Raw genomic sequence first — 26559 nt, 5'->3', positions numbered from 1 at the left:
CAAGGGCTCACTGTGCTGTCGGAGCCCAGTCGTCCTCAGAGCTCTCCTGGACCCAGCTCTGCCTGCAGGACGGTGCCCTGAAGGCCCCTCTGTGTCTAGGGTCCCCCAGCTCCTGGTGGCCTGGCTCTTATGCAGGCTGCATGTTCCATGGCTGTGTCGCATGGTTTAGGGGGGATCTGAGCGTCCTCGTGGGGGGCTGAGCGTGGTTGGAGGTCCAATGTGCCATGCTGTGCACTCCGTCCCGAGGCTGGGCATTGGTATTCCTGAGCCAGAGGGGCGACTTCTGTGCCTGGACTCTTCCTCCAGCAGAGCCAGGGCCAGGGCCAGAGTCAGGGCCAGAATCAGGGCCAGTGACAGGTGAGGGACAGTAGTTCTGATGAGAGGGACGAGGACGAGGGATGGAGCCTGGGCCAGCTTCCCCTTCACTGCCCTAGCCTCTCTTTCCCTCCTCTATTCCCTTTCTGCTTCGTTCCAGTAGGATTTCTCACTTCCCATCGGCTCCCTGGGACCCTGCTCTGTGTTGTTTCTAGTCTCTGGCCTACTCCCTTTCCCTTCCCCTCCGTCACTTGCCTCCCTTCTCCTTCCTCCCTCTTCCCTCTCTGTCACACACACCTCTTCTACCATCACTGAGATGCCCCTTGTTGGATTTTTTTTTACTTCTGGTTTACTACGAGGGAATAAACTTTAAAAGAAAACAAGTCCCTTCCGCACCTTATCTCTGCCTTGGACCCAATGAAAGCCCAGGCCCTTTACCAGCAGCTGGGGGGCCCGGGTCTGCAGCAGAAAGTGTGAGCATTGTGCTTGTTGGGCGGGGGAGCAGCTCCCCTAAGGGCACCTATGTAAACGACCCACCGACCCACTCCCACTGCTGCCTGCTGCTTTGCCTGGCCAAGCAGATGGTGGAGTTTGAGAGTCCTGCATAAACAGAAGCAGTGTCACTAGTAGGAAATGGCCCATTCTTACACAGAGGTGGGGTGCAGAGGACACCTATCACCTGAAGGAGGCCACGGGGGCCCCTGGGGAAGGTGCAGTGTGGCCTGAGATCTGATAAGCTGCAAACTAGAAACAGTCATTCGCTCAGTGTGTATGGGGGCAGAGGAGAGGTAGGTACAGTCCCCCCAAAACAAGAGCTATTTTCTTTTTAAAACATTTTCAATTCTAGTTGACGTTCAATATTATATTAGTTTCAGGTGTACAGCATAGTGGTTAGACATTTACATCGCATACGAAGTGATTCCCCCAATAAGCCTAGTACCCGCCAGACACCACACACAGTTATTACAGCATTATTACTGTATAATAATGCCATTTACATCCCCATGACTATTTTGTAACCCCCTTTTCCCCCCGCAATAGTATTTTATTCTTCAGTGAACCTAGCGTAACGGTAAGAAGTAGAGTTGTAGTAAGAAGATACTTCCAGACATTTCCAGCAGAGGAATTGAGAGCAGGGACATTCTCAATGAATTGGGCACACTTCAAGGAAAGGTCCGGAAATGAGCGTGCCAGGGACAGGGACTGTCCGTACCTGGGGCAGATAACCCTGAGGAGAGCGGGGTTAGTTTAACACCAGAACCACAGGCAGACCTTCTAACTCATTTCCTGACCCGCTTCCTTTTTTGCCAACCCCTGCCTCTCATGCAGGACCACTCTGGGGAGATGGGGACACATGTTATTCATTCAGTTGTTCATTCAACTAACTTCAGTCTACTAAGCACTGATCCAGGCACTGGGAATACCACAGTGACCGCACCGTAGAGCTCACACCCCAGGGAGGGTGGGTGCCCGGGACAGTGGGAAAGTGGAGGCAGCTTTGTGAAGAAATGCACGGCTGTGTCCCCAAGGCCCACGGCTTTAGGCAGCACGCCTTCGTCCCTGTGGTGGCTGTATATACCTGCAAGAAAGTGGCATTTCCCATGGTGAGGTGGGGTGTGGATGTATTCTCTCAGAGGGCGAGTGAGGTGCTCTAAAGCAGAGGTCCTCAAACTTTTTAAACAGGGGGCCAGTTCACTGTCCCTCAGACATTCCACACATGCGCACTGCGGGCCCGGGACAAGTCGGCTGCTAGGCAGGACAGGCAGCGGAGGCAAAAACAGCCGGCGGGCCGGATAAATGTTTTCGGCGGGCCGCATGTGGCCCGCGGGCCGCAGTTTGAGGACCCCTACTCTAAAGCATCCAAGCTCATTCTTGACTCAGCCCTGACATTTGGTGTTTGCTCTGTGCAGGAGGATGGCTTTTCTCACCATCTTGTATCAGCCCCAGATATTCCGTATCCATCAGCTTTTGCCTGACCACCAGACCTGAGCAGACCCCTCTGCCGGTTCCTCCCCGTGGCATCAGGGCTTATTTCCTTTGTAGTAGGTCTCCTGCCCCCGTAATGTCCACGGGGGGCAGGGGCAGGGGCAGGGGCAGGACCTGGCCTGTCTGGCTCACCTTTGCATCACCAACATCTAGGATACTGTCTGGCATTAGTAAGTGTTTGACGAACTGATTAATTTCAAAATGCTGTTTTCAACATTACTTCCTGCTGCATAAACTCTGTGCTGGACAAATGAGCATTTCTCTTCCCTGGTCCTGTCCTCCCCCACTGTGTATTCTCTCCTCACACTTCCTTTGCCTCTCAAAGGGCGCTGCTTCTCCATTCAAAGTCACAAGGGACTTTTCCTCCCAGACTCTTTTTTTTTTTAATATCAGTTGTTTGGTGCTTTATGTGTTTTATGTACATTTCACTCCAGATAGACCATAAACTCTGAGAGCACAGAAAGTATGCATTTAAATTTTTCAGAATAGCCAGCAAAAGGCTTTCTACGTCACTGGCACTCAGAGACGACTTCCGGCTTGTTAATGAGGACTTTTCCCAGCGTGAGGGTCAGAAGCAGAGTCCCTGCGGTTGGTTTACCCTACAATGTTTTTAGGGCTTAGCATGTGAACTTAATGAAAAGGATTCATTCTTTGTGGAGTTGTTTTCAAGTTTCACTTCAGGAAGGCTGCTGTATGGTAATATGTCTTGCATTGTAGTGTACCTGAGAAATACCCTAAGTCGTTAATGAAGCTGGTTAGTTGCCAGTAGAGTATGAAATTAAAGCAAAGCAAATAGGAAGGAGCAATCTAAACCATATATAACTATATTGGAATCACAAGGGAGCTATTTTTCATTTTGAATAAAAGTCAAAACCAGTTTAAGATCATATGTTATCTTTAAAGGTGTAGGGTGGCTGATATTAGCATATTTTTAATTTCAGTCAGCATGCTCAAGAACTTTGGTCTTCAGCTAAAATACTCTTCTCTTCCATACAAGATAAAACCACAGGAGTGAATTTCTTTATTGAAAAATTGATAGAGAACATTTAATTTTGGTGCAGTGGTTGTGTTGCCAAAGTGGGCAGGTGGGGAATGGATTGATGGATTAATTACAGGACCAAGGAGGCCCCAGCTTCCCCCATTGACACTTGTCACAAGACAGGATGGTGGCGTGGATGGTGCCCTCCGGATTGAAGCAGGAGAACACGCTCACATGTGTCTTGATGTGTAAAGTGTGTTCTGAACCGGTGTCTTTAGACACTTCTAGAACCAGAATGAGCCACATGATTATCCATTTCCATCGTATCACAGCAGAACGATGATTTGGGTTTTATATCCCTCACTTCCAACCATGAACCCTAAGCTACTTTAATAGGATTGTGTGTTTGGAGGGCTCTGAAGAGGTCATTTAATTTCGGGGGGTTCTGGGATTGATACTTTTCTGAAAGCAACAGTGGATAAGGGCAAGAAACAAACTAAAAGAATGTCCTATTGGGAGACCCTCGGCTTCCGTATTTACAAGCTCACTCTATGTCTGGTTCCTTCGCACTGCAGTTGGAGTGTTGCCCCAGCCAATGTACAAATTTACATTATGGCCCACATCTATGCCCCTCCTCCTTCAAATCAACAGTGCCTCAGTAGAATCCACAGAATTGGTGGTTTATAAACTCCCAATTCCCTTTTGGTGCAGGGATACCCCTCTCTGTCTTAATTAACTCAGACCACTGTAACAAAACACCACAGGTGAGGGGCCGGCACGGGCGGTTCTGGCAACGGCCTCTTCCCAGCCTGCAGACAGTGCCTCCTCCGTGTTCTCAGGGGCAGAAAGGAAAGGCTGTGGTGTCTCTGCTTCTCCTAAGACACTAATCCCATCATGGGCTCCACCCCCACCGAGCGACCTCCCAGAGACCTCACCTCCTGATGTCATCACAGTGAGAGTGGGGGTTTCAGCATATAGATTTGGGGGGGATGCATACATTCAGTTAATAGCGTTCTCCATTTACATGATCCTAGAGTGAAAGACTAGTTGATAGTCAAGTGGTTTAGAAGGGAGGTTGAGTGATGCGAGCTGGTGCCGAAAGCTTGTGAAAGCTGTGCTCTGCACTGTCTCTACTACATTATTCTATTTACTCCTCCCAGCTCTGTGAGGCAGGAATTTATTATTCCTCTTTTAAATATGAGGAGGCAGTAGCTCCAAGCTTTGAACCCAGATGTCTCTCAGTCTAAAACTCAGAATTTTTCAACAGCATCAAGGCTCGTACATTGACTGTGGGACTTGGTTTTCAGTTACACACAAGGGACCTTTGGAGCCAATGGTGAGTTTCATTAAGTTGGAACCTTCACTAACCAGTCCCACATCATCTTTCATGCATAAGAGTTATTCTTTAAAATGGGTGATAGTGTGTCCAGTGTGTAAAGAACACAATTGGGAAGTAAAACGTTGTTAGAAAAATGGAAACTTTGGTTCAAAGTTTGAATTATTTCTCTAGATCTGTTTTCCTTCCTTGCCTGTATGACGATATTTAAGAGCTTAATTGTTGAAGACCTAGGGCTCAGTTCCTAACTTTGCTGCTTACGAGCTTGATGTTGTCAAGTGAGTGAGTTAGAGTCACTAAGCCTTCATTTTCCTTGTTTAGAATAAGGACTAGATCAGCGGTTCGTACACGTGTTTTCTCAGGACCTCTTTGTGCTCTTAAAATCATTGAGGACCCCGAAGAGTTTTTGTTTATATGTAATACTATTGGTATTTATCCATATCAGAAATTAAAACCGAATTTTTAAAATATTGATTCCTTGATTCATTTTAAAATAACAGTAATCATCTCTTTCTTGTAGAGTGAGGCGATATCATCAGACATTGCATTTATTGATTGAAAGTGTTACATCCCATTGTTTTAACATTGAGGTTAAGTGTTAAGGCTTTTATATGCTTTGCCAAGAGGAAGAAAAGTGACAACCCAAAGTTTCTCTTGTACTTCAATATGACCTTGTGTTCCCTTTCTCCCTCCCTCTCTTCTCTCCCCTCTCTCTCCCCTCTCTCTCCCTTTCTCTCCCTCCCTCCCTCCCTCCCTCCCTCCCTCCCTCCAACCAGAGCCAGTGTCTGGCCAGGGACTGGGGGTCCTGTCTGCTCAAGTGATCTCAGGGACCTAACACTTTTGAACTGTTGGCCTTTAACACATTGCTTCTGGGTTATGGACACAACACCCCAAAGACTCATTTACTTGTTGTTAAAGAGAGACTACATGGCCAGTGCCGTCTGCTTACAGGAAGTTCACAGAATGAAAAATAGACGTTTACAAAATGTCAGCCGTGCCCCTCGCTGCCTTGACTAGTAACCTACAAGCGGGTGGAGGAGAAGGCGCTCAGGCTACCCTTGGACTACGCATTGTGCTCATGTCATTTCATGTGCGTGTGTCGCGTGTTTCTGTGCTGACGCTTTACGGGAAACAGGTGTCCCTGCTGGTGGAGTGGCCTGGTGGTGCGGTACTCATTCCACGCAGTCATGAATGATGTAGATGTTCAGAATGTCCTGAACAAAATCTGCTCTGTGACAGATGTTCAGAATCAGTAATAAGAAAGGACACGTGGCCAATCTCTAATAAATTAATCGAGTTGAACATCATAATTTTTTTAAGGCAGATGATTTGTCAGCTTTCAGAGTGATTCAAACAAAAGAAACTACCTTTCACCCAGAGTATGGTGCCCGGAGATGTTTCCTAGGACCCAGTTGATTAATGGCCAGCGTCTGTGATAACGGTCCCTAGAGGTTTAGCTATTTTCTTCTTCTGAAGCAAGACTTTCAAGGTAGAAGAAGGAATCTGTTATCTTGCAAAGTGAGCACAATTGCTGTGCACCTTCCACACCCCCACCCTGGCACATTCACCCCCTGCTCCCGTCACCTCCGCAGGTATGAGCCGTTGCTATGGAAGCACAGCTGCACCTTCATCAGAGTGAACATCCTCCTTTATACCTGTGCCAGGCTGTGATTGCTGAACAACGTCACTTTTGCATCAGGAGGGGTATGACTCCACAAGGTGCAGCTTGATGCAAATCTTGTATTGCACTAGGAAGAAGTGATTTGCTATCACCCTTCACCCAAACAAGAGTCTATCAACACTTCTAATTTCAGCAGTTAACTTTCTTCACATTCTTGAAACTCACTAGTTATCAGGCAGGAATCTTACCTTTTATGGCTCCTTTTTACAATGAGGAAACAGTGGTCGTTTGTTAAAATTAAGCAATGTCTTTAAGTATGTGTCCCAAATGCCCCTATTTAAAGCCACCGAAGGTTTTCTGTCTTCTATTGAACCATCTGTGGTCTGCATACCATGAAATTTCCAAAAATTAGTATTTAAGTCTACAGTCTACAAAAATGAGGCTTGAAGGTATTAAAAAACTCCATCTTCTTTGGTCTCCTTTCTACGTGCAGGGCAATTTTGGCCATAAATCTTAACAGTCGTAAGTGCTCGTCCGCTGTAAGTTGTTTTGACTGTAGTTGAATAGTGAAGAGTGAAGGCTCTGAGACTATACTCAAAAGTCACTTTATTGAGTTAGGAACTACACCTGCTCGTCTGTCAAGGACTCATACAAACTTCCTTACCAAAGCCTACAATCAAAACATGAGGTTCGCTAGTTCTTAACATGTCCGGTGAACAAACAGGCCTGCCTCTGAGCCCGGGTAGAAGGGCCGCTGGTGCAGGCCCCTCCAGCAGTGGTGTTCACGTAAATCCCTTTGCCAGAGACCCCCACTATCGGAGGAGATAGACAGTGAGCTAATACTCTTTTTTAAATTTTCTGCAGGTTACTGTGTTCCTTACCTTATCCCAGAGTGAGAGATTTAGTCACATATCTTAGGGATAGGTGCTCCTTGCATGATACCATAGGTAGAGTCATGAAAATGTATTTTGAAATCACTTTTTTAATGAATTACATTGTCATTCGTCTGTGAAATTCACAATTCAGTGACTACTAAGATTGACCCTTTAGTTAAGCCAGAACATCCTTGTATTGTGATTTACCAGCGAGACCCTCTCCCAAATCGGAGTTTTCACAGTGGGTCACGGCTGCCTGTTTTCTTTCCTCTACCAAAAACATGCATCCTTGTACCCAAAAGAAACTGTGCTAAGCATGTAAGTTTTTAAAAATCTAAGGTACAAAGCAATGTTTTACCAAAAACTTTATGGTAAAATAAATTTATTTCCTGATTTCTAAGACTATCCATAGTCAGATATGGTTGCCATGTAACCAGGCCCCTTCTAGATTTTTAGATCGTCAAGTGTTATTTTGATCTGTATAACATCCATTAAAGCCAGTGGAAATTGTGATGCTGTAGTCCAAGGGCGGTTCTATGAAAACATGTCCCTTCTGGAACATCAATTAAGGTGACAAACAAAACCCTGAATTGGCTGTTAACTATTACTAGGCTTGGCCATGTAAAATGGATGAGAATAGATGGGTGTCATGGAGACCATGGGACACCACTCTCTCTGACACAGGAGTCCAGTGAAGCAATGACCACAAACAACGTTCGCCAGTGATCCGGAGATTGAAGCTGCTGAGTTCTGCCGTGGCTGTAAATAAATGACGTAAATATTATAAAAATGAACAGACAACAACCACAACTAGGAAAATAGTCCTCCTACGGAGATATCTTGTTTGTCTGTTGAGGATAAATCTAGTAAGAATATGAAAAAAATTAAAAACCATGAACTGGAATAATTTGAATGCTCAAATTGAGGTCATTTTTATTCTAAGGTTTGGGGGCGGGGGGAGAAACCTGTTTCCACATCTGTTTTTTAGGCAAATAACAAGCCTGAGACAGGGACCATCTGTTACACTGACCATATAACAAGATGTTAGGTTTGCTCGGACATAATGATGTGGTTTGCAGTATCAGATGTGAGGAAGGGCTGGTCTTTTAGACCTGCCGTGATTATGTGTGTGCACCACACCACTCAAGCTGTTTAACTCAGTGACACTATCGCTGCATACACTCTAGCAATCACACACACACACACACACACACACACACACACACCCACACACCCCAGGGACAAGTTATGGCAGTAATAGCATATTAGCAAACCTGTTCATAAAGAGGCCTCTTCTTGAGATTGCAGGTACTTCAAAAGTGAGCATCACTGTGTGTTGGTTATATCTGTATTTGAAGAGCAACTCAGAATCTGTGCAGTCACTGAATTTGCCTGTTCTCAGTAGCGACCAGGTGTTTATGAAGCACTCACATAATTGTGGACCGATGCATCGTAAAAAAATCAGTCGTAGACAGATACGCACCCTATTATCTGGAAGGACACAGCCCTTCCAAGGGACGAGAGCTGCCTATTATTTAAACACTTCACAGGTTTATTTTTGGAGTTCCTTACTACATAAAGTGATGTCTTACACACCTAAAGTAAAAGGTGTTTGGTACAATACTGCTAAAGGGCCTTCAGTTAAAAATGTCATGGTACCATCATGGGTGCCCGGAAGTGAATATCAGGACCCTCTGTGCTCTGGCATCATCTCTAAACTTGGCCAATGTGAGATGGTGGCATATGGGAAACGTGAATTTTCTGAAAGAGAAAGATTGATAGAGAGTTCTTCTATTTTTCCTTCCCCCTTCAGGTACCAAAACTACAATAGACAGGCCTTTGGGGCACTGTTTCTGACTAAGTTTTTGAAATTATGGTTCATTAAAGAACTTTTACTCTTCCTGTTTTCAAAAAGCATTTAGCACCACTTGCCATAAAAGCATGGACACAGCAAGTCTAAATATCCATCAAGACACAAAAAGGCGAAAAAGACAAGTCATCAAAATAAAGGATAAAAGAGATATTTTATATATTATAAAAGAAGAAGGCTGAAAAGCCTGGACCCTAGGAGAAGTTACATAATTAAACACAAATCTTAGTTTTTTAATCTCTATCAAACAAAGGATATTAGGTGGGATCATGGGTTGAGAAAAATTTTTTTTTAATTTAAAAAATTTAATTGTACTTAAAATATCAATAAAATTTACCATCTTAACCATTTTAACTATACCGTTCTATAATGTTAAGTACATCCACGTTGTTACATAAACAAGTCCCCTCCACCCCCTCTTCAGCCCCCAGCAACCACCATTCTACTTTCTTTCTCTGAGTTTGACTACTAGGTACCTCATACACGTGGAATCATACAGTATTTTTCTTTTTGCAACTGGCTTATTTCACTTAGCAGCATGTCATTAAGGTTTAGCCATGTTGTAGCATGTGTCAGAATAGCTGTTCAATAATATCCCATTGAAGCTTTTACCGCATTTTGTTTATCCATTTATTTGTTGATGGACACTGGTGTTGCTTTTGCCTTTTGGACATTGTGAATAGTGCTGTTGTGAACATGAGTGTGCAAATATCTTAGAGTCCAGTCTTAGAGATTCTCTACATAGAAGTCAGCTTGCATTCTCCCTGCCTAGGGCCACAGCTTGAGTTCCGGGAGGCGGTCAGGCTAGCCTGGATGCTTTGTGGGCTTATCAGATATGGTATCTACTTATCAGTGTCTGCCTGTCAGAGTAGAAGATGAATATGATTCCTGGACTGCATGTAGCCTGGGGCAGTAATTTCCCAGGTCAGCCGCCTCCAGATGGTCCTCCGGACAACTAGAGGACTAACCCTTTCAAATGTGCTTTTTGCTGGTGTCTTGGTAATCTAGTACTTGAATACTAACACACTAGCATGTTCCTGCAGACAGCGGTGGCCAGTAGGTCCAATAGGCTGTTCTCCTAACGTGAAACCTGGCAACACTGTTAACATGTACTGATCGCACGTACAGACATTGTTCAGATTGTTTAGCTACTAAGTTAAAAACCGGCACCTAGCATACGAATCATTTAAACTGTGACTATCCTTCCCACTGTGATTTTAACGGGGGCTTTTTTCTAATTTCCTATCTTATGTGAATAAACTCCATTTCCAATTCTACATTCCCTCAAAAGCCGGGGCGGGGCTGGGGGGAGAGATGTTTTCTAACTCTTAAATTTTCACTTTGGTCCCAAATGAATTGGGTTTGGAGACATGAGATTAATTTATTATTTTAAAACTTTTTAAATGATCATATGATTGTAGTTTAGTGTAATGGATGTTCTAAGAGAGAGGACAGGATGAAGTTATAGCTATGAGTAAAATTGGTGTTCTAATTGGAGAAAACGATAAGTTTACAAAACTATGGAAACATTTCTTTTTCTGAAGGGTTTCTCTAAAAATATTTTTATAACTGTTTTTCTTAAAGGTTTTAACCAAGGTCTTTGGAATGGGACTGGGTCTCTGTGCACATTTTGGTGGTTGTGTGTATTATTTATCCAAAAGCAGAGGTTATTCTGTTCCTGCAAGTGAAACGAGGTTTAGAAATGGATGATGTGCCCACGGTTCACAAGTAGAGACAGGTGGCTATCAGTTATTCAGGTCTGATGTTCACGTTAATGTAGGGATATTTCCTAACTCAGTAATCTTCAGCCTTTACATTAGTCCACTGTCCAAGGGTGACGTTTGCATTTACTTTCATCTTTTAGAAGCATTATACAATACTCATCTCTTTCCCAAAGTAACCCATATTTTTTCACATTATTCTACTCAAAATGAGGTAAGATTATTAAATGAATAAAAGCATGTAGCAAAAAAAGATGTCTGTGAGGTAATATTGCAAAATTAATATCAGTATCATGCCAAAAAGATTGTCCTTGATTCAGCTTCTTTGGATGTACATTTCTGTGCATTTAATCTAATTATACAGAAATGATGTGATGCAAAATGTGTTTTTGAGATGGCCTATTTTCTTGAAATTTCAAGCTATATTGAGTACACAGTACCCTTCATTTAGAGAACTCAATTTCATGCCGTACAAACAGCAATGGAATTTGAAAACACAAAATCTTACCACATAATGGGGACCATAGGATAAACAATTGAGTGAATATAACAACAAAACATATGAGGGATCAAATATCTTTATAGCTGTAAAGAGATACTATGGAGAAAAGAGCTAAAAACTGTTGGGCTGATAGATGGAGAGAGGAAAAGGCACAAGATTTTAATTTTTTAATTCTTTCACTATAGTTGACCTACAATATGAGTTTCAGGTATACAACAAAGTGACTCAGCATTCATACGTCTTATGACGTGATCACCACAATAAGTGCAGTAACCATCTGTCACCCTCCATAGTTACTACGATATTACTTACTATGTTCCCTGTGCTGTCATGACATCCCTGTGACTTATTTTATAACTGGACGTTTGTACTTTTTAATTCTCTCCCCCTTTCTTCCTGTTTCCTCACGCCTCTGGCAGCCACTACTTTGTTCTTGTATGATTTCACTTAATATGTGCAATCTAAAAAAACAAAACAAACAAAATGAGACAGAAACAAACTCACAGATACAAAACCTGGGTTTGGATCCTGGTTGCATCCTGGACTTAAATTTTCTTATCATGACCTTGATGATGACCTTCACAAGGCATTGTGAGAGTTAGCAAGAAGAAAGGGAGATGTGGTGTGTGGTAGGCATCCCATGAGGGGCAGCACTGAAGGCCACGGGAGTTCCTTGGCTACTTCCTCAAGACCTAGAGATGCTACTCACACTGAAGGGCAGAGCATGCATTCTTCAGGTGTGTGGTCACATTAGCGTTCACATCTGCTTTCAGGTGGCATCTGAGGCCTCTCTCTAATTAGCCTTTCATCTGTGTGTGGTGTTTAGTTACCACATCTGATAATAGAAACACGGACACAGAGGGGTTTAGTTCTCATGCTCTAAGCCAATCCCTCTCACCTTCCCAAAAATCAGCATTCTCTCAGGTTGTTCTCTCGATTCCCCATCCGCACATGGAAATATTAACAATAATAACACAATATTATTTTCCTGAAAAGTCATTTTAAGAATTTGATTCTGCCCTAGCTGGTTTGGCTCACTGGATAGAGCATCATCCTGCAGAATGAAGGGCCCCGGGTTCGATTCTGGTCAACGGCACGTGCCCAAGTTGCGGGCTCATCCCCAGTAGGGAGCATGTAGGAGGCAGCCAATCAATGATTCTATCTCATCATTGATGTTTCTCTTGCTCCCTCTCCCTTCTTCTCTGAAATCAATAAAAATAAAATTTTTTGAAAAAAAGAATTTGATTATTGGTTTATTTTATCAAAATGGTCATTGGTTGAATTTCGAGAAGCATTTTATTCTCTCCATTATTAGCGTACCTACAGCACTCTATAGTTTACAAACCTCTGTAGGCTGCAAGGGTGGGATTGCTGTTAGTATCCCTGAGTTACACAGGACAATCATGGGTTCAGGAGCCACACAATCACAGGCTCACAGCACCAGCACGTGGAAGGGCTCCTGGGTTCTCCGGGGCCTGTTATGGCAAAGCCAAGGGCGGCTGTCCCGCCTCCAGCACAAGGTGTCTGAAGGGATCAGAGGCACCTGAGTGCACTGTTAAATGCATGGTGCCAATGCACGATGCATTATTATCCATCACGTCCTGATTCACAATCTGCCTCCCCCATTTAGGACCTAAATCTCTTCCTTTTTTGAGAACTTCACAGATGCCTCATCTATTGTATTAGCCATTTAACCTTTCTGTACATTTTCAGGATTCTCTCTCTCTAATCATCATCATATGCAAATTTGTGTCTTCAGTTCTTTTTGTGGCCTTCACTTGCTCTCCTTTTCCTTTTCTTCTCTCTCTCTCATTCGTTCATGCAATATTTATCAAACAAAGATTTTACTTATGGTGCTCGTCCATCATGCTCTCTTTGGCATTCAAAAAGGTTAGCCAGACCTGGAACTTGCCTTTAAGAAGCTTGTAGTTCACAATCAGAATGGTGCAACTGAACTGAGCCTCTTTTTTTTTCTAAACACATAGACATTCTGCCCTTTTTTTTTTAAGCCTTAAATATATAGCCAAGCTCAAAAGAAAAAACGAAAAAGTGCAAGAACAGGGAATTCACAGCCAGAGTGGTTTAACTTGGAGCTAAAGCTTCAGTTGGCCCACAAACTCCTGGATGTGATAAATGCCTTCGGGTGGGTATCAGAACACCAACTGGAACAGCAGACGAGAACTGGAACTCCAGCAGGGCTGGGGCCTGAAATAGAGCCCCTGCATAGAGCCAAGGCTCTGGAAAGATTGTTCTGTCTACTAACAAGGAAGGAAAAACTCAACAAGCCAGCCAGCCAGCAGCCCAGGGACATGGCAAGGAAGCTGAAAGAAATAAGAAGCACAAGCTTGCACCACGTCAAGTGTGGGGTCTAAATTTAAACTACACAAGTTTCGCAAAAAAGCATTCAAGCCGAGAAATTAGCATAAAAACTGGTCCAGAACAAGTGAAATGGCTCTACCCTGACAGTTACAAATGCTAAAACTTCCTACAGAGTCCCTCCCACAGACAGTGCCCCTGGGATTCACCCAGAAGACAAATATATGCCAAAACAATACATGGTAGACCTGCATATTAGCATCCAAAAAAAACTGAACAAAAAAAATCAGAGAAACTATAAAATAAATACATTAAAAGTATTTAGAAGTATAATAGGTAAAGATATAATTTAGAGAAAGAAGATACAATAACAATAAAGTAAGAAATATATCATGCAACATGAATGTTTGAGAAAGAACTAAATATAGCATTTCTAGGAACCTAGGCATGAAAAATATTATCATTATAATTAAAACACTATAGACATTAAATAGATTGGACACAGGAAAAGAAAAAATATTTGTCAGGAACTAGACCTGAGAAAATCACCTAGAATGCCAGTGCAATGATAAGAAGATAACTAATATGAGAGGGAAGTTAATGTGGAAGACAAAATGAGAAGGTCCAACACACTGCTAATAGGAGTTCAACAAGAAAAAAATAGCATGAATGGGATAGGGATGATACTTAAAGAAACAATGGTTAAGAAAATTTCAGAACTGAAGAAATACCTGCATTCTCCAAATCAAATGCAGATATTGAACCCCAAGCAGAAGAAATAAGAATCAGTCTGCACCTCGGTACTTCACAGTGAGACTGCAAACATCAAATTAACACAGGAAAATGTTTTAAGCTACCAAAGAGAAAAATGCAAGTCACCTACAAAAGAACGATGATTAGACTAAGAGGAAATTTCCCAGAGGCAGCGCTAAAGGCCCAGGTGTAGTGGAATACTGTCTTCACAGTACTGAGCGTCTTTAGCTGTCAAATTAGAAATCTGTAGCTTTTAAACTATCATTCAAGAATGAAGGTGAAATAAATTTTTCAGACAACTTACTAGTAAGATTGAAAGATAAACATTCAAGGACTGAAAGAATTCCCTCCCAAAAATGGTCTTCAAATAGAAATTAAACCCAGAAGTAAGGGAAATGCCAGAAACAGTGGTGGCTAAAGAAACATATTGGTAACTCTAAACAGACATGGGGTGTGGATATGTAAGAGAGACAAAATTCAGGGCCAATTTGAAAACAAGCTGGAATTTAAATACTAAAGAGCAGTAACATGGAAGACGGGGAGCAGTAGACCAAAGATAAAGTATACTACATTTCTGTTGCTCATGGAAAGGCTACTGATTAGCTTTAGCTGTCTAAGTATGCAAGTTCACAACTTATTTATTTAAAGAGTAAAAATAAAATGTATACCTTCTAAACCCAGTCCAGGAGCAAAGAGGGGGATTTTAAAAAACAACAAACTGCATCAGTCCAATAAAAGGAAGAAAAGCAGAAAGAAAGAAAGAAGCAAAGGAGGGGATAACATTAAAATGGTAGGAAAAAATCAGTATTTTTCTACCATTAAAATGATAGAAAATATATCAGTAATCAAGATAAATGAAAACAGATTAAAACTGAGCTATTCAAATCCAAAGACTTTAAGATTTTTTAAAAAATCTAGCCTTTTGCTGTTTATAAGAGACATGTGTGAAATATAATTATGTGGGAAGTTTAGAAATAAGGAACTTTACAAAAAGGGCTTACCAGGCAAATTCTAAAGACAGAGCAAAAGAAAGAAAGAGATATGAAAGAAGGGAGGGAATAATGAAGGAATAATATGAGTGTCACTAAAAAATTTTAAGGCAAAAAATATTTGGACTAAAGATGGTATTAGTGTCCTAGCTGGGTGGCTCAGTTGGTTAGAGCGTCATGTCCCATACACCAAAAGGTTGCAGATTCAATTCCCCATCAGGGCACATACCTAGTTTGTGGGTTCAGTCCCCTGTCAAGGTGTGAAAGGAAGACAGCTGATCAATGTTTCTCACATCAACGTTTCTCTCTTAAAAAAAATAGATATGTGTGTATTTGGAGGATTAAAAATAAAATAATTTTTTTTAAAAATGTTATTAGTAATTAACAGCAAGAGAAAAAGGCTTACAATAAAATGAGTAAAGATATTTAGAGACAAATTACCAAACAAAAAAAACCACATCTTCAGAAAACATTTGAAAAATATTCAGCCTACTGGTGATAATGGAAATGCGAATAGAATCAGCAGTGTGCTACCCTTTCAACCCCCATCAGATGGCAAAACATTTTAAATTGGATAATGACAAGTATTGGTGGGGAAGTGGAATAAAGGGACATTCTCATCTCCTGCTGGTTAGAAGGAAAGCGACGTGCACAGATCTGCAGCTCATCGTCTTCGTTCTGTCCCAGAGGAGTGCTCAGGGATGTTCCTTTAGCATCACTGATAATAGCAGTAAAGAGGAAACAACCCAAGTGCCCACCCGTAGTGGAATGGATTAGCGAATTGTGATACAGTCACACAAGTGAAACTTGTAGCAGTGAAAATGAATGAACTCAGGAGTTATCTGTGCTAAGATGGATACATCTCAGAATTATAACATTGAATAAGAAGAAGTTGCAGACGGAGGTACATATCTAGTTTCAAATTTACTAAAAGCAGTACTGTGTGCTGTGTTTATAGATACATACGTGTGCAGGAACATAGACACATCTGAGAGGGAATGATAGTCAGCCAAAGTGAATGTATCCCTTGAATGAGGAAGACGAATGGGATCAGGGAGGAAGACACAGCAAACCTGAGCTCTGTCATGTTCCATTTGTAATTATGTGAATCAAATATAGTAAACATATTAGCATTTATTTGCATTGTTAATTCTGGATTGTAGATGCATAGGCTCCTGCTGTTATTGTCTGTGGGTGTGTTTGTGTGAGTGTACGTGTTTAAAATACTCCCTTCATTGAAAATAGCTTCCGGCTTATGAGAGAGGAAAGACGTCATCATCATAATGCAGAGCAGAATGTTCTGGGTTGCATTGTGAGTTCTTTACAAACGGCTTTCAGAGTTGAGATGAAAGAGATTTCTGCCAGTTGAACCCAAGAGTGCTTCCTGGAAGAGGCGTCACAGTGTTGCTTTCCTACAGATGCCCTGCCTTCAGTTATTCATAGATATCTATCACACACCATGACCTTTTTTGTTCATTTCCTCGGCCTTTGTCAAGTCCTTTCCCATTTTTCACTGTTTTTGTTTTTCACTAATTACATTCTGCTCAATATAAAGTAGTAGTTACCCAGGGCCTCCCCCAAATTACTATGAGCCAATACATCTAAAAACCTGTAAGTGATGCCTTACTTTCAATGGAAAGAGGAAATAATGCCTTCTATCATAACATAATGTGGATTTTTTTATGACAACATTGGATTTAGTGGAGGAAGAGGATTGGTTGGTTGTTCGAATGAATGGAAACATTTGGCAAACTCTCATATCACTTTCTCCATTTACCAGAAAAATTCTAGTCAAGGTTCTCACCTTTTCAAATTGTGTCTAATTTCCCTTTTTAAAGGTGCTTCTTCAAACAGTTAACAAACTTATTTCAAGACCTCTGTAAGTGTGTGTTGGGGGCTGGGGGAGAGTCCAGGTGGAAACTGGATTTGGTCATCACTATCCTATGTTCATAGCATCCAGCACAGTCCTTCCAAACAGTGAGTGCTTGGACTCTGCTGACACGGAACGGAAGCCACATCACAGTGGCTTCTCTGCTCTCTGGATGCCCTCACTACAACAGCGCACACCACAGAATGAAAGCATGGCAAGCCATTCCCAGTCACTGGGCAAGGCACCCAGTTTGTTTTTTTAAATATATTTTATTGATTTTTTACAAAGAGGAAGAGAGAGGGATAGAGAGTTTGAAACATCGATGAGAGAGAAACATTGATCAGCTGCCTCCTGCACACCCCCTACTGGGGATGTGCCCACAACCAAGGTACATGCCCTTGACCAGAATCGAACCTGGGACTCTTCAGTCCACAGGCCGACACTCTACCCACTGAGCGAAACCGGTTAGGGCCCAGTTTGTCTTTAAATGTACATCTGCTCCGTGTTGACACCCAAAGGAAGACTCTGACTTAAACCGAGCTCGTTAGGCTGCCTGGAGCTGCCAGACTGGGTTTGACAAGGAACCTTGTTTCTCAGACCTTTTTTCCCTTTTCCTTGGCAGAGAGAAGATGCACCAGTCTGCCATGTATGAGCTGTGCCAGGGCATGCACCAGGTCAGCCTGCAGTTCGTCCGACTGCAGCTCACCTTTGAAGAATACACCATCATGAAAGTGTTGCTGCTGTTAAGCACAGGTAAGCCGATGCCCACCCAGGCACCTTTCTACCTGGTCAGGTCATCTCCCCTTTGGGGAGTAGCCTATGGAGAGTATCAGGTAGTTGGTATAAAAAGGAACAATTTGAGGAGCTGGGAGGAAGGCTTTGGCCTTTGATGAGCTAGGTAACTTGCAGAGGCTAAGGCTTGGGACATATGAAAGAGCACGTGCCTTCAGTCCTTCCTTCATCCGATCTCAAATGTTCACTAGGTGTCTGTGATGTGTGTGGTGGGATTGGGCAGGTCGGGAAGGATTGGGTAACTGAGGCAGGGTCTCTGCCCTCGGGGAGTTTTACTCTAAGGTAAGTTTAGACATCATTGCAATACATGTGGAAGGGACTGGCTACTATGATAGAGTGTCATGGTGGCTCATGGGAGGGAAGGGCATGGTCAGCTCCGGGGGTCAGGGAGGGACTCGGGGGGAGCGGATCTTGGGGAGCTTTGGGAGGGTTCCGGGTTGGCTATGAGGAAGGAGATGGCATTCCTGGCAAGGAACCGGGAGAGCGAGTGTGGAAATGTGGCAGAGCACTTCAGGCAATAGCACTTACTTCTGGGGAGTTGTGTTAATTTTTAATTTTTATTGTACTTAAGTCTAATTTTCCAAGGTGCATCTGGTTATATTGGACTGGGGAGGAGCGGGGAGTGAGGTTGGATGTGGCCCGGACCCGGATACTCAGTGCCTGTGGGAGACACCTGGCCTCTGCTGGGCGGGCCCAGAGGACAGCCCTGAAGGCTCTGCGCCGCAGGGCGACGTGAGCAAAGCTGTATTTGTGGCTTTAGGAGGAGGTGTCTGGTGGTGGCCTGGATTTGAGAGGAAAGGAGGTGGGAGAGGCCAAGACAGGATCTATCCTGTCTGGAAGCACAGAGACCTGTGAGGCTGTTGAAATAATGGACTGGCTAATGGTGGTTGGTTGACGAAGGACAGGAGCAGGAAGAGCAAACGAACATGGTCTGGGTCAGAAGTGAGCACAGAGAAATGACCAGGATGGCTGTGATACCATTAAGAGAAGTGTGTTAACATTGGTACTTGGAAAAAGTTTTATGGAGTAAAAAATGAATTTTATCTTTGGATAGATTCATTTTTACACATATCTTAAGCGAGAGGCCAAAAGAAGGAGAAAATTTGGGCCTGGCACTCAGAAGACTGGTTTGGGTATTGAGATATAAATTTGAAATTATCTTTACGGGAAATTGTAGTCTGGACTCAGCTGGTGAGCGGGGTTGCCGTGCCACAGAAAGAGGAGACCAGGTCCAGTTGGCCACGTGCAGGGGGATGGCACGGGCGGAAGGGACAGACACAGCTGTCAGAGGGGAGGTGTACAGCGTGGAAGCCAAGACTCGGTTTCCAACAGGGGCGAGACGAACCACCTGCCTTGCAGAGACGCCTGCCAGCGTTGACCATTAGGCGTCGGGCAGGTGCCAGATGGCCAGCGACTTTCAGATGGATGGGAAGCTCCTTTACACTTCTGGAACCAAGTGGGACTTGATGGCATAAGATGCCAGAAGAGATGGGTCAGGATTAGCCTTGGCAAAGACAGGGAGCACCTTTCCTTGGGCAAGGGCATGTTCAAAACAGGGGAAGGAACTTGAGGAAACTCAGTCAGATGAGGGGCGGACCAAGAATGGTGGCAGGAGACCGTCTGGAGAGGTAATCCCTCCGCCACATGCCATGGCCACGGAGGTCACTCAGACATGTTCTGGATGCCAGCGGTGCCAGGGCGAGTGGCGTGGACCTCAGAGGAGCTGTAGTTGTTGAGTGACCGACCAGCTCTGGCATCCGAGTGTGCCCAGCCCTTCCATGGCCAGGGAATCAAGCTGCGGAGAAGGGCTGTTTGCAACAGAGTCATTTGGAAGAAAGGGGCATCAGTAGCCAAGGTGACGAGGACACAATGGACAAGAAGAGACGTATTTCCAGCCAAGAGTGCTGGGCCTGCGGAAGAGTGAGCCTCAGACAAGGTCCAGCAGGAGCAGGGATAGTGGTGACCACACATCAGAATCCACTTCCCATATGTTTAGCACCTTGCAGTTCTACATGATCTAACTGAATGCTAGAACAGCCCTATGAGATTGAAACCAATTCTGGAGTTGACAGAACAGGCACACAGTGTTACTGTTCAGTACCCTCTGTGAGTTAGGACTCACCCAGGACTGTGGACTTCATGCCCCGGGCTGCCCGCACTGTCCCAGGAGCAAGGAGCAGGGAGCAAGGGCTGCAGAGGCAGCTCGTGGCGCCTGACAGCCTCAGGGACAGTGGACTCTGCAGAGGGGGCCGTGGGCAGCCTGGCAGGGGCGTGCCGCACCTCACGGCTGTGTTTTGTTTGGCCAGGACAGGATTTTTAGGTTGCTTTTAGCCTTTTGTCTTATTTTCATAGAATTTGACCGCCAGGGGCTGGGCATGTTCTCTCCTTTGCCACAGGCCCTGCCACCCATCACTGTTTACATTCAGACCCTCAGTTGCCTGCAAGGCATGATCCAGGCTCTCGGTCCCTCCTCCCGGATTCCTCCCAGGAATGTAACCTTGGAAATTGAGACTCAAGTCAGTGATCTCACTCCTCTTTCCAATCTCTGTCATTAACCTTCACTGGTTAGAAATGTGTTTTAAACACACACACACACACACACACACACACACACACACACCCCAGATGATAGAAAATTTAAATGAAATCTTTTTTCTAAAAATTCACGTGATTCTAATTCTTTATAAATTTTGACTACTCAATCTTAATTGGTATCTGACCCTTTTATATACAGGAGTGGACAAAAGTAAGTTGTGAGTACACAAAAGTTTGTCCTTGTATTATTTATTAGTTGGTATTTTCCATATGAACAACTGTAACCTGTTTGCCCACCCCTGCACATTTAATCAGCCAGCCTATAATCAATTCTGATATGATTTTGAAGCTGTCCAGGGTGATGTATTAGCTCCAAGGAGCTCAGTACTTTGATTTCTGATTTTTTATAGATGCCAGAAAAGCAAAATCAAAAGGCAGAACAAGAATTTTATGAATCACAGGAACTGTGGGCTTTAGTTTGCTCATTTTCAAACCTGTGGAGTGCCTAAGCATCCTTCCTCTTACTTGGGATGTGAGGTTGCACCCCTGATGTCCAGCGAATCGGGAGACTGTTTAGCAGTGACAGCAAGAGTTTTGTGCTCCTTCTGCTCGCAGAGGAGAGCAGACAGACTTCCGCCCGTAGTCTCTGCTCTTCTGCAGCCCCTAGGTTCTGGACGATTTCCAGCAGCCATGCTGCTTAATAAGTAACTTCACAAAATCTGGGCAGACCTCCAAATCCTGAGGTTTTGCTCAAGTTCTCTTTATTTGTGGGTTTGTTTCAGCTTCTAAAAAATCTCTCCGTAAAATTGGTACAATATATTTCAACCACTACAGTAATGTAAAAGTAAAATTCGACACAGGTTGTTCATATTTTGAGAACTTCCGATAACACAGCTATCAGAAATATGAAGGTCTTTGCTTAATCTTCTGTTATGTGTCAAATAGTATTGAAATATAGTTGTGAAATGTATTCACTTATTCTAATTTTAGGTAAATTTTTAATGTATAGGATGACACCCATAAATATTTCTAGATTGAAAAACAAAAGTTTTACTCCATAAAATGTCATAACCTCAAAAGTTAATATGTGGATGGGAAATATAGGCTGCTATTTGCAAACTTTCAGTTTCTTTTAGAAAGTTTTAGGTTAACATTAAAATTTTGGTTGAACCAGATCTATAGCTTTAATATTAACATCCTGGTTATTACCATCCTTTTTTAGTGTTTTTATAGCAAGTTTTTAATTTTAAAGAAAAAAAAGTTATATAATGGATGGTATTTAATTCTTAATGTGAATGTCAAATATTTGAAACCACAACTAATATTGCGAAAGCCTCAGGAATTGGTGCGGTAGCTATTCGGGACTTATTTCCCCCACAAAAATAGACAAATCAAAAACCTCACCAGTTCAACTCAAGGAGATTATTCATATGGGAAGTTAATTTTGCAAGATAATCCATATCTTTATACAAAAGCACAGGTTTAATTGCAAACAGTGGCATTCCTGGCTTCCAGGGTTGCATGTACTATTCAGAAATGTAGCCATTCTAAAGTGCTGATGACCCTGTCAATTATCATGTATACAGGTTATGATAAAGTAACAAATGCGCTGTGTAATTAAGTGACGGTAAGAGCAGTTTCCAACTCAGAATTTTGTTATCAGCTAGTCACTACATAAAAGAAAACATAATCCTTCATTTTCTACTTTACCAGAGATAAAGATGAACATGGTATTTTCTCTTTGTAAGTTTTAGATTTTCCCTTGGCTGCAGACTGCCACTACACACGCCTTCCGCGCCCCCCCCCCCCCCAGGTTATCTGAGAAGTCACATGACAGTACCTCATTGTCATGTGATCTGGGGCAAAGAGAATGGAAAGTGCTTCTTTGTATGCACATGCTTCCATGGGTAGATGGCCAGTTTTCCCAAGTGTCTTTGATATTTGAACTTGAATATGAAAACATTGCTTTCTAATTCTAGCTCCAGCTTAGATTGTCTGTGGCTCTTCCAGTTGTTCTGGAAAATCAAAGTATGTTTTCCTTCCTCAGAGGTGTTGGCAAGTCAGGATTCATAAAACACTTTGATGACAAGCCACAAGGCCATGAAGCATTGTGGTCAAGAGCCAGGCTTTGGAAACAGACCAAGCTAGGTTTATATGTCTTCTCTGCCATTTATTGTGTCCTTGGACAAGTGTGTAAACCTCCAGTCCTTAGCTTCCTCATCTGTAAAATAAGAGTAATATAATGGTTATGTCATAAGACTGATGTCAAGATTAAGTGAGCTGATATATGCAAAATGTAATAACATGCTCCTGATAAATAGCAGTTATTATTCTTTTGTATACGTATGTGTACAAGAGTTACCAATAGATAACTGCCATATTTACTGATAAATGCAATTAATTGAGATTCAGTGTCAATCTAAAAGTGGGAACCTAACAATCTCAAAATATCGTAGGCCATTTAACTGCTAAGATGTGAAAACTGTTTTTCATCCTGGGATTTTACATATCTGTTCTCCTTAAACACAGTTCCCAAGGATGGCCTCAAAAGCCAAGCTGCATTTGAAGAAATGAGGACAAATTACATCAAAGAGCTGAGGAAGATGGTAACTAAGTGTCCCAACAATTCTGGGCAGAGTTGGCAGAGGTTCTATCAACTGACCAAGCTTCTGGACTCCATGCATGATGTGAGTATTGTCCTTTGATGCCTCTTCAATGAAGGGTCAGCAACCACACACTGTTCTCCAAATGAAGTAGGAGAGTTGAGAAAGTTCTTGGGACTTGGGAAGAGTAAAGGTCTGTTATCGAGTGCGAGGCAGCAGGAGGTGAGAGCTGACCAGGAAGGAAATTTTCCTCCAGGTCACGTTTGTAACAACCCTCCTTTCAAGCCAAGGGTGTGGCTTTCCCTGGGAGCAGGACCAGAGGTACGTGCGCCACCAGGGCAGAACCCGTGTCCCGGCCCGGGGTCGGGTCAAGTTTCACATTTCTGTGAGCGACTTAGGAAATGTTTGGTTAGTAGACCTGTTTGCTCTCACATTGCTGTGTCCATCTTCTACAACTGTTAATCTAATAACCCAATCTTTTAAAAACATTATTAGTGGTCCAGGGCCAGCATGGATCATCTCAACCTTTGCCAAATTTTGAATCCTATATTCACTGTTCTTCATAGGAGTCACCTTTCTTGTCTTAATGTAAATACAGAAAGCAAATTCTGAGATTGTTTTTTTAACTTAACCAGTTATAGATGCAGCTGAGGTAGTGGTTCTCAACCTTCCTAATGCCACGACCCTTTAATACAGTTAGTTCCTCATTTGTGGTGACCCCCAACCATAAAATTATTTTCGTTGCTACTTCATAACTGTAATTTTGCTACTATTATGAATTGTAATGTAAATATCTGATATGCTCTATGTGTTTTCCGATGGTCGCGACCCAGAGGTTGAGAACTGCTGGTAGAGGTTTCTACAAAAGATTGATTTGAATTACTTGCTTTATGTCATTTAAAATGTGCTTCTTGTTTCACTTTGTGTCTTCTCCCATTCTGACTCAAAAAAAAGAAAGTTGTATACAGTCATGCTAATTTAGCTTTTCACATTTATGAGGTTTTCATACTTTTGGGAGGTAAACTGTATCACCCAAGATTTGCATAAGAAATTCATCTTCAAATATTTCTCTGTTGAGGAAAATGTTGCAGGCTTGATGACTAATATTAGTATTTCTTTTGAACTAATGGTTCATCCTTTAGAAATCTGTTTATGCCAGTGGAACCTTATCTCTGCAGGTTCTTTGATAAAAGAATGTCACTTTGCAGTATTTTGCATGGAAAACTCATTGCCTATCAGGTTGACCTTTGCTTTCTCTGAACTTTTCATATGGTCTCAGTCAGATGACCAGCAAGTGAATTCAGGGATAGATAGTTCTGCTGATTACCAGTGTCCTAAAGTGTGTGTTTTACTGGGAAATGAAGAATAAGAGAGGATGGCAAACAGACTTTTGGGGGACACAGCAAAGGACATGAGGATACAGACCATCTGAGAACAAGGGCAGAGTTACTTCCTCCTGGTGGTTGTGTCAAAATCCTTCTGAATGGAGCTTAGAATGGGGCTTTGTGGTTCTTTCTTGATGAATTCTCTTGTTTGTTCAAATGTACGGGCAGGCACAAGTGCAATATCAAAATGAGTATACAAGTGTCATCACAACGTATGACAATAGATGTGTTTTGAAGCAACTTGCATGTAATATAACAGAAGTTACAACTTTTTTCCAACAGCCTTTCAGAATCTTTATGCCTTCAGCAGAGCAGCACAGTGGAAACACTTAGGGGCCAGCCCAGGGCTCCATGTGTCAGTCCATCCTCTGCCAGCTGCTTGTGTGAGCCAACACAGTGCTGGCCACCAGATAGGAACTCAAGTTGCCAAGTGGCTATATTCTAACTGATGATCTTCTGCAAAATCCCCCAGGGCAAATCATTGTCCTTTTAGTATTTTTTAATCGAGGTATAACTGATACACAATAAGGTGAACATATTTAAAGTGTACCATATGAGACGTTTGACCCATATATTCACCAAGACAACAAACGTGTCTATCACCCCAAAACTTTCCTTGTGCACCTTTTTAACCTTTCTTCCTACCTACTGCTCCCTATTTGCTTTCTGGCAATGTAAATTCATTTATATATTCTGAAGTTTATATAGTGTACTCGTTCATATATTCTAGACCTTCATACACATGGAATCATGCAGTATGTAGTCTTTTCTGCCTGGCCTCCTTCATTTAACATGATTGTTTTGAGATCCATCCATCCTATTGCATACGTTAGTATTTAGTTCTCACTCATTGTTGGGTAGCACCCATGGCACAGATACTCCACATTTTGGTAGTCCAGTCACCCATGGGTGGGAGTGTGGGTTGTTCCCAGATTGGAAACTATTACAGAGAAAGCTGCACTGAACATGTGTGTGCAAGTCCGGAAATGGACATCACTCTCTTTTTCTTGGGTGAGTCGCTGGTAGTGGAATGCCTGGGTCATATAGGCAATGTGTTCCCATTTTTTATGAGACTGCCAAACTCCTTTCCAGAGTCGTACAATGAATCGTACATTCCCTTGACAAGTGAGTTCATATTGCTCCACATCCTTGCTAACACTCGGTAAGATTAGTCTTCCTAGTTGTAGCCATCGCAATAACTGTGTGGTGGTGTCTCACTGTGGTTTTAATTTGCATTTCCCTGGTGACGAATGATCGCGTCATGTGCTTACTTACCATCGTTATGTCTTCTTTGGTGTAGTGTCTGTTCAGCCCTTTGGCTCATTTGAAAAAAAGAATTGCTTGTTTTCAATTAGAATGTTGAATTCCTATAGTCTAGGTAGAATTCCTTTATAAGATGTGTGATTTGCAGTCTGTGCTTCTCTTTTCATTCTTTTAGCAATGTCATTATTGGAAGAGCAGTTTTCCATCTGAATGAAGCCCAATTGATTATTTTTTCTTTTATGAGCCATGTTTTGGTGGTGTATCTAAGGAATCCTTGTCTAAGCCAGTGTCACAAAGCTTTGATCCCAGATTTTCTCCTAGAGATTGTCCTCTAGTGACTGATGTGTAGCTTGAAAAGCATTTTTTTCTGAGTTTTGGTTGTTTCTGGTGGCAGGTAAATCCAGTCCTTCCTACTCCATTTGTCTGGAAAGAGAATACTCTTTGGGGAATCATTTTAATTCTAAAACCTTTATTTTAAATTATAAAAAATGTTTGCTCTTAGAAGTAGCCTAACAGGAGCATCTTGAAAGTTCTATTTATATTCCTATTCTAGACAGAACATTGAAAAATGCATTGTAAGCCCGGAGGTACCTTTCTAACATTCGCACTTACACAGACCTGAGACTGCCTCTGGCTTTTCATTAGAGGAAATCAGTGAGTCAGCATTTATGGATTCTCTTCCAGGGAACAAAGGGCTGAAGGAGGACCAGCTCTGTGTATAGAGTGAGTCCTGCTCACTTCAGAAAAAGAGCGTTTGTTCCTAGGAGCACCACAAATAGGAACTCTGTGGACGTAAATCTGAGTGCTGCTTTAAAAAGCAGCACACTAGGCCACCCTTCAGGACACAC

General features: G+C 42.6%; 1 protein-coding gene across 7 annotated transcripts in view; it reads left to right on the top strand.

The window, feature by feature from the left end:
* The window catches only part of NR3C2 (nuclear receptor subfamily 3 group C member 2), a 293590-nt gene that overhangs the window by 249425 nt on the left and 17606 nt on the right, over positions 1 to 26559 (top strand). For all 7 annotated transcript variants that reach the window (XM_070415289.1, XM_070415290.1, XM_070415286.1 and 4 more), the window contains 2 exons: positions 17756 to 17886; positions 22990 to 23147. In XM_070415289.1, the coding sequence (XP_070271390.1) occupies positions 17756 to 17886; positions 22990 to 23147 (289 nt within the window). The remainder of the gene's footprint in view (positions 1 to 17755; positions 17887 to 22989; positions 23148 to 26559) is intronic.

The sequence above is a fragment of the Myotis yumanensis genome, unplaced genomic scaffold, assembly GCF_028538775.1.
Source record: "Myotis yumanensis isolate MYYU_CA2020_CCGP unplaced genomic scaffold, mMyoYum1.0.hap1 SCAF_5, whole genome shotgun sequence".
NCBI lineage: Eukaryota > Metazoa > Chordata > Mammalia > Chiroptera > Vespertilionidae > Myotis > Myotis yumanensis.
Note: the sequence above shows the minus strand (reverse complement) of the source record. Positions and strands in the feature narration are given on the sequence as shown.